The sequence below is a fragment of the Anguilla rostrata genome, chromosome 12, assembly GCF_018555375.3.
Source record: "Anguilla rostrata isolate EN2019 chromosome 12, ASM1855537v3, whole genome shotgun sequence".
In the NCBI taxonomy this organism is placed as follows: domain Eukaryota; kingdom Metazoa; phylum Chordata; class Actinopteri; order Anguilliformes; family Anguillidae; genus Anguilla; species Anguilla rostrata.
The window spans coordinates 28,324,392-28,340,911 of NC_057944.1; the positions used below are offsets into that span (position 1 = coordinate 28,324,392).

Consider the following 16,520-nt stretch of genomic DNA (forward strand, 5'->3'; position numbering starts at 1 on the left):
TAGTTTATAAAGGAGTTTATTTTAATGATTTACAAGAAAATACACTCATTACTCCAAAATTTAATTTCACAGATTAATCTTAAACTGTTCCTAATTCTAATAATAATCATAAAAAGAGAAGTTATTTCACATTATAAATCAAACTGTCTGAACCATCAGAAGCATTTTATTAAATGTCATTGTAATTGCTTTCATTGCTTAAAGCTACAGCTTAATGGAAATGCCCCTTTTATCTTGAGGAGAAGACAGTGTGAAGACCCTTGTGCCATAAGCAGTAGAGGACAGATGCCCATAAAGAGGAACTGAATTTGCCTTTCATATAAATGAGTAATTTGATGAAATCGGTCTCCTCTATCAGTATACATTAATCTCTGCCTGGCTAAGTTTATTCATTATATTTTACTGTCATTTTAGATCACTTAAAACTACATACAAATGAATACAAAATATACATATAAAGAATATTTATATCTTGTAAGAACAGGTTGCACAAAGAATTCCCTTGATGTTTCCCATAAGGTTCTCCAGTCACAAATTAAATTCAATCAATTAGAATATTCTCAGAAATTAGATATATATTCTCAGAAAATAGATGATTACACGTACATCAATGCACCAGGACTTCTTCTATAAAACCTTGTTATAATAATAAATGTCACATTCAACCTTTTTGAAAGAGAAACGCAGCTGTAAAATTGTAATAATGACCCCCTACTTCATGGAGACTTATAAAAATTCAACAGACACAATTTTTTTTTTTCAAATTTGGGTGGAGCTGCACAGGAAATTCTGTTCATGTGGACGAGGCACACAAGTATTTCCTTCTTGTCATTTATTCTGCTCAATTTTATTTCAATTTTCTGGATGTTTCTTATCTTAAAAAAAGAGAACAAAAGGGCAAAACAAAAACATATTTGCAGTCCATTTACATTCTGGAGTGAATCACTATGCATCGCAGCCTTACAGAGCCCTGTCATAAATGTGTCCCTCCAACTATAACTGCAAAAACACTCATTATTCAATATGCACACGGTTTATTCGCACCAGTTCCGAAAATGAAAATAAAAATTAAGAAACAAAAATTAAGCAAAGACATACTTTACTAATGCTTATGTAAATGTGTTTCGTCAGTTCCAGCCTATGATGGGATGCCAGCATTTTAATCAAGATCCTCCCAACTTCAGAATGATGCAGGCACAGACATGTTGCTATAGTGATGGACACTGCTGACCCATTGATTATTTCATCATATTGAAGGAGGAATGCCCCGCCATCTCTTCTATTTGCACTTGGATGAGTAAATTAAAGCAATTCAAACATTTCATGTTCTAGCAAATGATTCTAATTTAAAAACTTTTCACCAAAAACTCAATTTTCTTGCCTTTGACCTTTAATATTTCTTTTAGTCTTTACCGTGAATATTTACTTTCGCTATTTGCTTTTGACCTTCGCTTTATAATTATTTAATATTTCAATTGTACATGTGATTGTGTCTGCCTGGTGATCACCAAAGCCACACCGTTATGTTTGATACAAGATCATTTAGAACCTAGAACTAAGGCTGCCATTAAAGGCTGACATCATGTCTAATTTATGGTGTTATTGCCTCATTGAGGGCGTATTCAAATTGAAGGGATCTATCTACTTTTCCCTCCCTGAAACATGAAAAAACACAGCTGTGATATATTTTTAATCTGAACAAAAGTAGAGTTAATTTGATGATTAAAATAAAGTTCCCACAAGAGAAATGGTAAAACTGAATAACCTTTCACAGGTCGTGTGAGCCAGGCTTTGTGCATTTGGTCTGTGCACAGTGGAAACGGTTATGCTTAACGAATCTGGGCCAAAAGGGCATACCAGCCAGGACAGAAACACCGATCTCAACGCACAGCGTTTTGGGCAATTCCAGGTCTTACCAGGTGTACCACCAACAGGACATTGCTGCACTGTCCGGCTTCTGGAAGAGTCTGGAATGGCCCAAATAGCTCTGGATTGGGGGTGTGTTTGGTGTCCCGGGTCTGCGAGCGGGCGTGGCCCTTAGGCGTTCTGCTCCGTGGCCAGCTGGTCCTCGGGCAGCAGCTCCTCCTTGTCGTCGCGGGAGCGGCGGGGGAATTTCGTCTTCCTCAGCGCCAACAGGATCAGGCCCGCCAGCGCCACAGCCGCGCTAACCGCCAGCGTTCCCACCATTATGTAAGCTGTAGGAGAGAGAGAGAGAGAGAGCGCGTGCGCGCGCTAGCGCGTGAACTTCCCACTGCAGGACAAAGGCTCACCCAGAGAAAGCAAACCCACATCTCCTATACATTTCCACATGAAGCAAGACATTTCTCCCCCCACAAAGATAAATGCTACGGGGTGGCAATATTATGTCTACTTCTTAATGTATTCAATGTATTAGCAGGCCCTAATCATTTCCACGGTGTTACCTGGGGTCCGGTTGGATGGATGATCGTGCTTCGCCACGCTCCCTGTGAAAGTGACAGTCATGTTTTATCAAGGGTCCGAGGGAGGGACTCACAGATTCCCTCACAGACAGCATCTTAACAAACATTCCAAACACAAGGGCCCTGCCCGCACCCTCTCTCCGGTCCTGACCTCTCCCTCTTCATCTCCCCCTCATTCCTCTCCCACCAACTCCTCTCTCTACAAACAGTTCCTTAAAAACTTACAAATCATATAGAAGATATGCAATATATTTTCATATAATGTCTAAAAAAACAGCCGGTGTCATATCAGAAATCATTTAAAACCATGCATTTGTGCAGTGATAATTTGTGTAGCCTTGCACCCTTTGACACCTGTCAGGTGGAAGCCCTCTCATTTGTTGTCTCTTAACTGAAGGAGACATTTTTTCCCTCCTTGCTTACCTTCCTGCCCAGAGCATAGGGACATGCAGTCCTCCACCGTGTGGAAGCGGTTTCCGTTTCCTTGGCAACCCCCGTAGATGAAAGGTTGGCAGGACTGGGAGGCGGGGTCGAAGTAGAAGCGGGGGAAGGCGGCGCGGCAGGGTCCCGTGTCCTGCTTCTCTACACAAGACTCTAAACACGGAGGAGGGAGACTCCGGGTTACCAAACACCCACACCCCTGTTTCAGGCGCACACCTTTGTACCTGCCACGCAACCCTGTTCCTGTTCAGCTAGCTAACACGTATGTAGACCCAAAGCATTTTAAACAGCCTAAAAATGATCTAGGGAAAGTGTTCAACAACATTCACATATATCACCAGAGGGGGGCGCACCTGAGCTTTTGCTGCCACTGGAATTTTCTTCAGGGGCCTTCCTGGAGCTGGGAGTGGCTGTCCCTATGACAGGATGAACAAAGACATACAATGGACTTTCTTTAGCACATCTTTATAGTTGGTGTTTGTGTTCCTGTGGGAATAAAAGTATAAGGCCAAATATTAATCTTATCCCATGATCACAGGTAAGTAACACAAGATAATAGTTCTGTGTTAAGATGGCAGTGGTTCTAAAGCAAACAAATGCACAGGTAAGGGGAATGTAGCAAGATAGAGCTCTAAATGAGCTCTATAGGTGTACAGACAGGTGAGGGGTGAGCTCTAGGTGTACAGACAGGTGGGGTGTGAGCTCCAGGTATACAGACAGGTGAGGGGTGAGGGCTCCAGGTGTACAGACAGGTGGGGTGAGGGCTCCAGGTGTACAGACAGGTGAGGGGTGAGGGCTCTATAGGTGTACAGACAGGTGGGGTGAGGGCTCCAGGTGTACAGACAGGTGAGGGGTGGGCTCTATAGGTGTACAGACAGGTGATGGGTGGGCTCTAGATGTACAGACAGGTGGGGTGTGGGCTCTATATATATGGGCTCATATAGGTTGGTGAGACAGGAAGTGACAGGCTCTAAATGCACAAACAGGTGAGGCCGGGAGCACCTGAGCAGGTGGTCTGGCACTCCTCAGCGCTGCCGTAATTGTTGTTGTTCCCCCGGCAGCCCCCGTAGATGAAGCTCTGGCAGGTGCCGGCTGTGCTGTTATAAAAGAACCGCGGAATGGAGGCGCGGCAGGGGCCAGTCTTCACCTCAGCCTGGCAGAGCTCTGTGGGGACGGGGGCGGGGGTCAGGGGTGCGGTTAATGGGTGAGTTCAGGAGGTATTATATACCCAAATGGCCACACCTCCACATGGGCCAAAGCTACACAGAGACAATGGCTTCGAATACAAAAGACAATGGTTTTGAGAGAAACATGAAGGCATTTCACTGAGAGAGTGATGGGGAGAGAGAGAGGAGGGAGAGAGAGCAAAAGAGCTAGGCATTGATAACAATGAGAGAGGAGATGAGGGAGGAGAATGAAATGATAAACACTGACTGTCGTAATACCACAGGTATGAAGAGAGATAAAAATGAGCAACACTAGAAGAATGAGGAGGAACATACCATGGAGGAGGATGACAGGAGGAAAAACTTGGAGGTAGAGGTGGCAGATGAGAGGTAAGCATAGCATGCAACACTTTACTAGACTTTTCTCATCAAGCCAACTAATATACTATGACTGCTATCCAGTGGCAATATGCAGGAATAAAGCATTGATGCTAACGGAGCATTATCTGACAGGTAGAGAGAGAGGAAGAAAGATCATGTAAAGCAGGCTAACCCAACCATGTTCCTGGAGATCCGTACTGTAGGTCTTCATTTCAACCCCAATTTGGCACACCTGGCTCTACCAATTAGAAGCTCAAAAAGATCCCTAGCTGCCGAATCATGTGTACTTTGTTCAGGTTGGAGTGAAACCCTACAGGATGGCAGATCTCCATGAGCAGGGATGGGCAGCCCTGAGGTAAATTCATGACTTGCCTGCAAAGTCCTCTGCTGTCAGGGCACGGGGGGAAGACTCAGAAGGGCCAGCTGGGAACACATCAGAGGCTGCAAAATGGAGAGGTCTTGCTGGTCAGTTGGGCTTGATGATCTACTGAAGCTATACTGAAGCAGGCCCATTAGCTGCCTGATAGAATGGCACTAAAGTTGCCATGTTAACATTTATTTTCTTGTGTATTTTTTTTCCTTCCTTTTTTATATATTTTTTGTCTTTGAAACTCACTTCTTTATTTATCCTTTCAGCCCTATCCAAAACTTGGATCATTATTTGTCATATGAAGTTAAGTGACCACAGGTTTATTAGCAAACCAGACCCTTGGAGTTTGGGCAGAGGGTGAACCTGGTCTGGCTCATAGTGCCAGAACGTTAACCTTGCCAGGCTCATTGTACTGTATGGTTAACCTGGTTGGACTCCCAGTACTGTGAGGTCACTCTGGTCAGACTGATTCTGCCCATGTGTATTTGTGACCTACCATTGAGGTCAGCGGGGGCCATTCTCCTGGCAGCAGGGCCTGAGGGAATTTCATTAGACTGCACAGCACCTAGAAAGAGGGAGAGCAAGAGAGAGCATGGGTGAGAGAGGGAAGGAGGGAGAGAAAGAGAAACAGACAGACAGAGAGAGAGACCTTAACTGTCATGAGTAAACATCAACATAATGTGTCGGTTGTCATTTCATAAACAATTAAAGGCCCTTTGAAAGGTTTGAAATGCAAACTGAGTTCAAATTTCTCCACAAGAAGCCCTTATTGACCCTGTGGGTATGAATTCTGGTTGGACTATTCTCGCTGTTTTTCTCACCTCTCTTGATAGCAGAGTCCTACACACACAGTACTTATTGGTTTAGCAGGTTGTTTAAGGCCAGAAAGTCCAACCACAGACTGCTCTCCACATGCCATTAACAATGATGAGGTTTGAGTGTCTTAATTCTGGGCTAAAACAAAAACCTGCACCCACAATGGCCCTTTCTGGATTAGACTGGACAGCCCTGCGGTAAGCTCTAAAGACCAGTTGGAGAACTGGATTTGCGGGTAGAAGATTCTGGGTATTAATACTTCACTCAGTGACATTTGAATTACAAATAAAAGTGAGCAAAGCCAAAAGAATGAAACCGGTTTCTTCAAAAGTCCCACAACATCCGATAGAGCAATCATCCAGAACAGTCAAAGCTCTACTGAAAAAAACGTGATTTCTGTAAACAGTCATCAGAGAGAAAGCACAACAATCTTCACAGCTTCTGCAAATCCCAAAACAAAATTGGTCAGCAACTGACCATATATTAGTGAGTAGTAATTGGAATCAGTAGAGAACTTTGAAGAAGAATCAGTTCTGTTATATGTCCAAGGCACAGCTGTTACATTGTTTCATGTCATGTTTGAATGTTAGAGGCCCGCAATGGAAATAAGGCTGTTGGCTTTGTTACGTTTCTTGACTATTTTTTAATGGATTACTGTCTGTTAATCAGAGTCTCATTTTTTAATTATCAAATGAATTCATTAATTCATTCCGAACAGAGTGTAACTGAAGAGTTGAACTTCTAAGAGAAACAAACAACAATCCAACAAAAGAAGGTACACCACACCTGTTGGCATAATGTCATCATAGCCACACCTTTAAGTGCAAATAGGAATGTGGCGCAGGCAGTCACATGACCCCCAACAGCAACACAAACCTAGAGAGGTCACCGGACTGGTTCTTCCACCCAACTCAAGTATGCTCAAACTGCAACATATTCTTTAACTCTGTACACACACCATGCCCCAGCTTATCATACAATGTCAGTCCAGGCATAAACAAGCTTAAAAAAAATATCATCTATTGTCCATTTTGTTATCTTGTTCAACCAGCCCTTCAGCCCTTGATAAGCGCAACTTGGGCAATAACTCAACTTTTGAAAACATATTTTAAAATAAAATACTAAATAAATAAATAAAAATAAACCCAGGGAAAGTCTACAGTTGGACGTACAAAGGACCCACAATTTAGATTTTAATGGTTCATATGTCCAACCATATACCCGCAAGTTTTTTTTTCATGGAACCCCTACAGAAGCATTTTAGTGACGTATAAATTATATTGTTGATTGGGGACAGTTTCCTCTAACGAAAATGTGGAAATATGAAGCAGTTGGATTGATGCCCTGTGGAGCAGGAACTGAGACACTCTGTTGGGTGCTGATGACTTTTGGCAAGGAAGAGGCGTCTGGCAGAGGTTTCCACAAATTTACAGTGGATGTCCGTGACCTCCGAGGCCTTTGGCCAGGAGACAGAAAGTCTAGCCATTTATCCTTTGTCACAGGGGGGGAAAAAATGACAAAAAGATGCCAGGAGTTATATTTTGTCCCCGCGCCCGATTTCCTCGGAACGCCTTGTGCGGTCGACCCCCTCGCCAGCGCGTCCCGACACAGACCGCGGGGGCTGCGCAGCCTGGCTGGGAACCCCCTGCTTCCACTTTTGGGATGCTCAGTACGGGAGGAAGGCTTTTGGGTTGGGGTTTACTGAACAGCAATGCTCCGATCTCTCATATTATTGTCCATAAAGATTTAAAAAAAAACATTTTTCCTTTTAGAGCAGTTTGCGACTGGATAAGAAATTACCAACTGCTTAATGGCCCCATTTGATAAAGCATTTCAGATCAACAGGTTTCACTTGCAGTTAAAATATGGCACAGTAATACTACCACAAACAAGGTTGTGAATGTTCTTTGCAGCTTTAATTTTTGCTCATTACAGTAGAACAGAACTTTCCAAATCCCCAAGGAAGGTGGCAACAGAAACAGCAGAAAAGGAACAACTGATGCTCACAAAAAAAAGACTAAAACAACATCCCTAATAGATAGCCAACAAGACATGAACATTAAAGCCATTTTTAAAATAAAATTACACCACAAAATCCATACGACTCTTACCCATCCTAACATATATATATTTTTTTAGCATTAACAAAGATGTTTTCAACTGTTTTAACATTATCAGACAATCATAAGAGAAAGACAGCAAGGCTGTTCTATTTTCACAATTTAAGCACACATATCAAATTTATTAAGACATAACCCCGACTCATTTATTAAATAAGAAACTTATTTTAAATGCTGAATACATCCATTTTCATTATTCTCTTTAGTCTCAGTAGGATATACAGGCAGAGGCCAGAAAGATGGAAACACCAATCGGAAGTTACTTAAAAGGCCATTGGGCCACCAAACGCAGGCAGAACAACAAGTATCCAGCACGGCACAGAATCTACCAGCGTCATGGATTCTGCGGGGGGGATGCAGCACCATTCTTCCACAATGAAGTCAGTTGACTTGTGCCTTATTCATGGGAAAAACAGTTTCAGATGTTCTCCAGAATTCCCCAGAAATGTTCGATTGGTTTCAGATCTGGTGAGGGGTGGCATTCTGAACGAGATCTAAATATTGTTGTCATGCTTATCAAACCAGTGAGTAAATAAATTTGGTACCAAATGTGGTGCTGAACACGTCCAACTCCCACCCTAATTTGGAATATCCAATGCAATATTTTTAGTCAAGTTCATATGTGATTTCCACAGCTGATTTGGGAGAGTGGAGACATCCGTGGTTCTCATCCAAAAAAGGGAGCGTTACCAGACTCAGTTCGTTAACGCTCCCTTTTTTGGTTCAGTCGGAGGAAGACATCTCATGTACGGCTTTTGGCAGGTGCTAAACAGGCTCCTGATTGGACCTCGTGGTTCGCCAGAGAGCAATGAAATTCAAACCCCTAATCGACTGAAACCTCCTGTACCCTGGGCGAACCAATCACTTATTACATGTCACCCTATGGGACTACAAGCCACAGTCAGCACTAGTGTGGTCCGGATTTGATCCGAGACCATTCGTGCACCACAGCGTGGTGACTTAACCGTATCAGCCACCCAGCAGCCCCCCACTCACAATAATAAAGCAGCCATTAGCATTGCCTTTGCCTTCTAAGGGACTGAGTGACCCAAGCCATGCAAGGAGGAGGACCACACACCATTGCAGAACCCCCGAAGCCTTTCACTCACAGACCCAAACACTGCAAGCTTCTTAAGAGGCGCACAACACGTGCACCCGTCCCCAATAAATGCCGATTCATCTGACCATACCATATTTCTCCACTGCCCATTAGTCCATTGCCTGGGCTCCTTGCACCGCTGGACTTGTACATTGCCAGGTGTAACGAGTGGTTTGTGCCCTGAAACTCCACTGTGGAATTCTGCTCTGCAGAGTTTCTCAAAGGACCATTTTGACGAAACTGCCTGTTCACTCCCTAGGCGGAAATTTGCAGTCACCTGATTCAGAGTCATTTGCCTGTTTAGCCATGCATCTAATACTCGGACAGAACAATCCTGGTGTAGGTTGTCCTGTGTTGATATATTTATCTCAGAGTGCAGATATCACCTTAGTGACCGTTCCTTGTGAAACAGCAAGAGTTGTCACACAAGCTCCAGCCAAACATGCAAAACAATCACACCTTCTGTTAAAAAAAAAAGTCACTGAGATGTGGCCTTATAGGCATACTAGCTATAATTTGAGGCACCCAGGCCTGCCCAGCGTGCTGGCATTTTCACTGCGTAATTAACACGGTAACAACCTGCTTTCAATCCTTCAATTACCATTTACCATAAATTAAACTATTAACACCAGGCCAGCCAGCAGAGGGTGGGCTCCCTCACTATAGCTGGGTTCTTCTGGAGATTTCTCCCCACCAAGGAGTTTTTTTTTTTTTTTTTAAACACACTGTTGTTTGAGTGTTCACAGTTTTCCCACTTCCTGCTTTCCCATCAAGCCTCTGTGATAGTATCTCTGTAAAAAGTACAATACAAATAAAATCCAATTGAATTGAATGCTTTTCCTCAAATGTTTCTGCCTTTTCTGGCCCCTACCTGTATTGGAATACAGCCAACAGAATGCACTATAAAGCAAAAATGGAAAAAAATGCCTTCATATATTCAAATATATTACTCAGTCCATCCCAGAATATTTTTTCATATATAAAAATATATTCTCACTGAGTAAGGAACCATCAGCAGAGATTTTACAGCCATACAGCTTTGCTGGTTAATCAGTGGTGCTGCCTGACAAAGGCTAAACAGTCTTAAACAGGTAGAACAGGTTAACTGAAAGGGGTGTACACCAACAGTCTGCCGCAGATCGCATCTCTCTGTATAGAACTGCTTGGAGCCAACCCAACAGAAAGTAAAAAAAAAAAAACCATTACGACAATGGAAAAAGGGAGTGCAAATACAAGCGTCTGTTCCTCTCTTACAGGTTGCCCTCCTCGGCTTCCTGGTATGACAAAGGGTTTTGTGTTGGCCTGTGTGCCATGTTTGTAGCATGACTCGGCACAGGAAACATATCCCACAGTGCTCTGTGAGCATGGGTCAAGTTTAGCAAAGGTCAGGGGGGTGGAAAGAGGTGCTTCTTTTCAATGGCACAAAAATGGATGAACTCATTGGAGTCACTAAATGCATGCTACATGCTACACACACACACACTTGATTGGATTAAAATTATAATTTACACACATTTTTCACAATGTAAAACGCCATATTTAAAGGATTACTTTTCTTTTTTTGACTTGGACCCAATTTTCTGAGCTATTTCCACCCTGTGGTTTAGTAAATGACAATTTTGTCACAGCTTTCTTTGTGGAGCTTGTCACCGCTCCACTCTGCTTTCCAACACAGTCTAATGGGGCCACGCAAATAATGCTGCATAGCCTGAAGGGGACATTCATTTGCGTAATTTTCTATCAGCCATTTGGCATTTCAGTTGACAGACTACTTTTTTTTGTGGAACCATACATTGTTCTCAGTGAGATCTACAAGAAGCAGAAAAGCTTGCGACGCACCGCCAAGGAAGTTTTGTGATCTGGAATCTGGAAGGTGCTGGTGACAAGCCTATAACTGGCAGGTTAAGCGCCTTTGCTCGTTGTGATAACAAAATAAGTAGAAGTACACAGCACAGTTTTCATCGACTGCATTTGCATGACAAAGACAGACTTTGACTGTGGTTGGTTGCACTACAAACTGACCAGCATGCACCAGTAATGGACCTTCATCTGGCAGGCTATAGTGTGGTAAGCTACTGCAGTGAACAACTCTAACAACACCCCCCCTGCACACATAAATACAGCCTGCCCCTGTGCAAGTAAGCAACAGTTACTACTGCGAAAAACAATTTTTAAAATGAATATTATTATTAAAGTTTGGAACAATAACAGCTCACAGCTATCTATTTTGGAAAAATTTGTCCAAGTCGAAAAAAACTAAAGTTACCCTTTAAGCTACAAATAAAGTTGAGCTACGGAAAACAAGGAAATGGTACAAATAGAATGTTATGTCCAGCTGTTCCATAAATAAATAGTATTGAGGGATTTCAAGCCAGGAAGAGTTCAAGAAGTTTCAGTGGTACTCATCCTCCTGTCATCTCCTCCCTCTGACATCACAACTTCCCGCCTGTTAACAATGTCACAAATTTAATTAAAAAAATGAAGTTGTCAAATTTTATGGTAATTTATTTAGCATTTAGCTAGTTTTATTTAAGGAGCTGTGGTAATATCAAAACTAATTTCAAAGATAGCATTACCAAATGGTCTACTGTAGTTACGATTTTTGCTTTTTGGGTTATTTGTTCCAAACACAGAATAGACTTTGAACGGGCTTGCATTCAGTGACAAAAAATGGAAGAACATTGCTAACTAACTTACATTCCAGCAAAATGTCCATTTTTCGTCCTTCTCTTTACTCAACAAACACACAGACGCACGCAGACAGACACACGCATAAACACACACAGAGTGAGGGCTGCCACCCTTACCTGAGGTACCGTTGCAGGCCGCATTACAGGCCTCGACCGTTTCAAAGTTGTTCCCGTTGCCCTCGCAGCCTCCGTAGATGAACGGCTCGCAGCTGGTGCCATTATAGTAGAACCGGGGGAAGGCGGCACGGCACGAACCCACCTCCGCAGGGGCACTGCACTTATCTGAGGGGAGGAGAAGGGGCCACAGCTCAGTGTTAAGTGGGCAAGGGCACCAGTGTGGTCTAACAGGTTATTAAGGAGCTAGGATTGTACTGTAGATCACATCAGTAAGCCAGCATCGGTAAGGGTACCTAATAAGTCCAGCCATATCATCTTTCTAGGACTCACATTTAGTACTCAAACAACTGAAAAACTGAGTAGTTTCATGGTGCTGTTGCACATACCCTCACTGGAATGTAGTCAGCTACGGATGACACGGTTGCTCACAGTGCTTCTGGGTATGTACACGTCTATAATGATAGGCCACATGTTGCTTTCAAATGCATAGGTAGGATTTTGAATACTTAATAGCACCTTGCATTTTCACGATTTGCATGTCACATTCCACACATCGCTTGCAACAAAATGGCTGACTCCGGATGCAGTCTTTGCCTACAGGTAGCCCACAATAAAGACATTTCTGACTGGTTATCAATCAGTTCACCAGTTCGCTGCTTGGAAACAGCCAAGGAGAACCTTAGCCACCCACTGAATCTTACCACACCATGTTTGTGAGTAAATTGATACCTATCCAGGACCAGAACTTGGGGTTAACTAAAAAAGCAGTACGCCAGCATCCCAGCATGTCTTGCTCATAGACATGAATAGGACATGGCTGCCAAACAGCTGTGTACACAGACACAGCTGACTTCCTAAGGGCATGGGGGATGTCAAAGGACAACACACAGTGGTACAGTGTAATGGCTTAAGGAGCTGGGCCAGTAGCACATAGGTTGCAAGGCTTGAATCTGTAAGCAGTCATCTATATAAAATTGGATCATTACGAAAGAAACTATACAACAGCCTGGGACGATGCTGTCTGGAAATTTGGCTGAACTAATACCCACTCACGCAAACCTTTAATGAGGTTAAAAATAAATAAATAAAAATAAAAATGTGTTTTCTTTCCCACCCAATATCTGTGGTTGCAGAATCCTAGAGGACTTGGAGGGCTTCAAAAAAGAGTCTACAAGCACCTATACACTAAGCCAACCAGTCATGACTACCAAATCCATACACTCTATAACAGGCTAAGGTGGGGTGAAGTAGCCTAGTATTTGTAGTTAGCTAGCTACTTGAGTGGGGCTCATTAAGAACAGGAATGAGGAGGAGAAGACACCATAAGAAATCATAAAATAATGTGAAACTAGCACTTGCATCTGGAATTTCAAGAAAATTCAAAACAAAGGTTTTGAGTCTTTGGTTAAATTAATATCTTCAAGGTATTTGCATATAATGCTCCTCTTTAACTTTTTTTTAGAAGTTAATAATCAGCTTCCTACACAAACTTCAATAGCACCTTAACAACACCCTCCTCCCTTGCCCCCAGTATCATTGAAACTCTTCTAACAATCCTTAACAAGGTACATTTGTCACAATACCCAGCCAAAATGACAGGTTATAACTGCTTACAGTCAACACTTCAGAAGATGGTAAAGGGCAGTGGTCCCCAAACTGACACACATTGAAATCAAACTTTAATCCCCATTCTTTCAATTGTTTAATCCCAAAAGGAGGGGTGGGGGTCACAGAAACTCTATTCACTCCTTAATTGGCCTAATGCTTAGAAAACACGCAAACCCCTTGTATACACTATGTATGTGTGTCACCCCATCTGAAAGGATTTGAGATTACACCAGTTAAACTGCTAGACTAGCAGATGATCTATTTGTGCAAGAGGTGGTAAGGGTGTGGTTATGATAACACAAACATCTAAAGTGACAACAAAAACTGTACGACGCAATAAACGGCACTGTATTCTCTTTCGCATACACAACTACTCTATCGAGTATCTCGTGGCAAACAGCTAATTCATGGGGAAATGCACCGCGTGTCCCCATAGCAGTAGAAGTCTAAAAAAGGGTACGTCATTTGAAACATTGGATTATTACACAACCCAGAATTTGAAAGCTGAAAGCTTCGTGTAGTTTTTAGTGATAATATTCCAGGTAAATAAATGGCCATCGTTGGCTGATTGTGAACCAAGTGGTAAAAAACAGTGTATTATACTAAAAACAAAAGTTTTTTAAATACTAAATCATTTGCGAAAATTAATGTCGTTCCAACGCCATCGTTTCTAAGTGAAACAGTGAGGTGACCGCAATACGCTCATATAAAATGGAACAGAAACAGCAACCATTTGCAGTCGGATGTGCATAAGCAATTACATTTACAGATATGCTGTGTGTGTGCGCGCGCGCGCTGTTAAACAGTGGCAACTCTTCTCTTTCGATCAATAAATTTTTTTCACTGCGCCACAGGTTTTGCACAACTTCCTGAATTCACCATCACCTGCACCAGGTGTTGGTAGATCCTGTTTTGAAGCACGCATCGTGAATCGTTTCCATTGTCGGGAAGACTGAGCAGAACACTCTGGGTCGTTACCTGTAGAGTCCGCAGCTCTCGCTTTTGGTCTCTTTTTGTAAGCGGTGGAACCCTTCTGCCCCAGCATGCGGCACACGTCGTTCCCATCTTTCATACAGTTGACGAGGTAGCACTGGGCCGGTCCGTCCTGCGGCATCCCCACAATTGCCAGGTGACAGTCTTCCTTGTTACAGCAAGCCGACAAACAGGCCTCGCGGTCGGAAACATTACGGATGGGCCCCTCTACGCTGGCCCCGCTGTCAAAATCCAGTCCCTGGTCGTCCGCAGTTTCGAAAGCCCCGAAACATTCTTGATCCACCTGTCCCCGCGCAGTTGGTGAGACCAAAACGCAGAAAACAACTATGTACCACAACTGTGCCATTGTTTACACTCCACTTGGTCGCACTGAAACACAAAACGTCCCCTACAAGTCCCTTGTTACACAAAGGTAACGTAAAGCACACGTTATATCAAAACACAACCGTGATGATGGGAGCACTGCAGCGTCTGACGAATGCCGTCTGTCCTCCTCTTTATGTTCGATTCGTCTTGTTCAGCCAGGTGCATTCTTCCCTTCAAATAAAACAATAACCTGTTCCCTTACTTCCTCGTTTGACGTCATGATTGACTTCGCAGTTCTCAAGTTCCCTATTCCCTACCCTTCCTGTTGAAATAAAACAAACTTTATCACTACCAGAACGCCAGACACATTTCTAACGTTTATTGAAATTTACTACAATAGTTTTAAATATTTACTTGCTACCATATCAAAAAATAAATAAAAAAACAATAATAAAAAAGGTATTGGGCGTGTGCAGAATACCTTTGCTGATGCGGAAACTGTACGTGATGAACAAAATTCACGTGTACAATGGCGGAAACAAGATTTCTGAAATACATTCATCTGACCTATTGGTTTGATCTGCAGAACGTCGACTGAATAAGTTAATTTCCATAGCTTTTCCCCCACATTTGCTTACCTATAACACTGGTAAGACTATTTCTTACGGTGCCACCAGAGGGCAGCCGGCGAGTCCTATATCATAGTACGATATTGCACTAGCACTCTACAGTCTATTACCTTGATTTGTTGTTCACTGTTTCTCTCAGGCTTTATCCCCCCACCCCAAAAAACACATTCTTTTCATGGCAGAAACATCAACATTTTGACATAGATGTGCTACTGTTGTGGTGGAAAATTCTATAACACTAATGACAATGACAATTTAAAATTTTAAATGACAATGACATAATCCATTTCCAAGTGGCAGATGAACAAGTATTAAGTCTTATTTAAAACATTAATGGGACACTTGTATTTAAAAAAAACTCAGTACCATAGCCCCCAGAGTTTGGAATGCTCCCAACAGCTCCATTACTGTACATCAGTTCCTCATTCAGAACAACTTTTCATGCAGCACTACATAGATCACACTATACCCTCTCCCCACAGTTAGATTTTCTGTGCTGCTTATATTGTTTTTATTGTTTGTTTGTTTTTGTTTTTTTGTATTTACCTTTTGTGTTAACATATATACAGTGCAATCCATAAGTCTTTAGACAGTGACACTATTTTTGTTGTTTTGCTCTGTACCCCAGTACATTGAATTTGAGATGAAACAATGAATATAAGGTAAATATGCACACTGGCAGCTTAATTTGCAGGTATTTACATCCATAGCAGGTGAACCACGTAGGAATTGTAGCCATTTTTATATATAGTCCCCCTATTTTAGGGGACCAATTGGCTTCTCAGCTGTTTCTTGGCCAGCTGTGTGTCTTTGTATCATTAGTTGATGCACAATAAAGCTAATAGAAGGTTTAGAGTGGATTATGGGTGTGGAATTTGTATTTGGAGTGTATTGCTGTTGTCAATGCCAGTAAAGCAGGCCATCATGGGGCGGAAAAATCTGAATAAATCGATCAGAGACATAATCAAAACATTGGGTGTGTCTAAATCAACTGTATGTATATTTTTTAAGAAGCAAGAACACACTGGTGAGCTCAACAATAGCAAACAACCTGGTAGACCATGGAAGTCATCTGTAGTGGATGACAGACTAATACTTTCAATGGTGAAGAAAAACCCATTTCAACTGTCCAACATATCAAGCCCACTCTCCAGTATGTAGACATTGATGCGTCAAAGACTAAAATAAAGATAAAACGACACCAGCATAACCTGAGAGGAATGGCCTGGTTAGTTCGATTAAAAGTAGATTTTAAAAAACTGTAGAGTTCTGGAACAAACTCTTATGGACAGATTAGATGAGTAGTAAAAAGTGATAGACAGAAAAAAGTGCAGAGAAAAGAA

At 42.4% G+C, this 16,520-nt stretch overlaps 1 protein-coding gene across 2 annotated transcripts; it reads right to left on the reverse strand.

Annotated features, from left to right (window-relative positions):
* Positions 1-14,834, reverse strand: spint2 (serine peptidase inhibitor, Kunitz type, 2). 2 transcript variants are annotated; one of them, XM_064303485.1, is made up of 9 exons: positions 14,228-14,834; positions 11,642-11,806; positions 5,296-5,364; positions 4,802-4,852; positions 3,885-4,046; positions 3,236-3,298; positions 2,865-3,035; positions 2,424-2,465; positions 1-2,195 (listed from the first exon to the last, which is right to left on the reverse strand). In XM_064303485.1, exons 1-9 carry the CDS (start codon positions 14,586-14,588, stop codon positions 2,038-2,040), a joined length of 1,242 nt encoding a protein of 413 aa, XP_064159555.1. In that variant the 5' UTR covers positions 14,589-14,834; the 3' UTR covers positions 1-2,037. The 2 variants fall into 2 exon arrangements, with proteins under 2 accessions (XP_064159555.1, XP_064159553.1); XM_064303483.1 differs by having other exon boundaries at positions 4,802-4,870.
* Between the last annotated feature and the right edge of the window lie 1,686 nt (positions 14,835-16,520).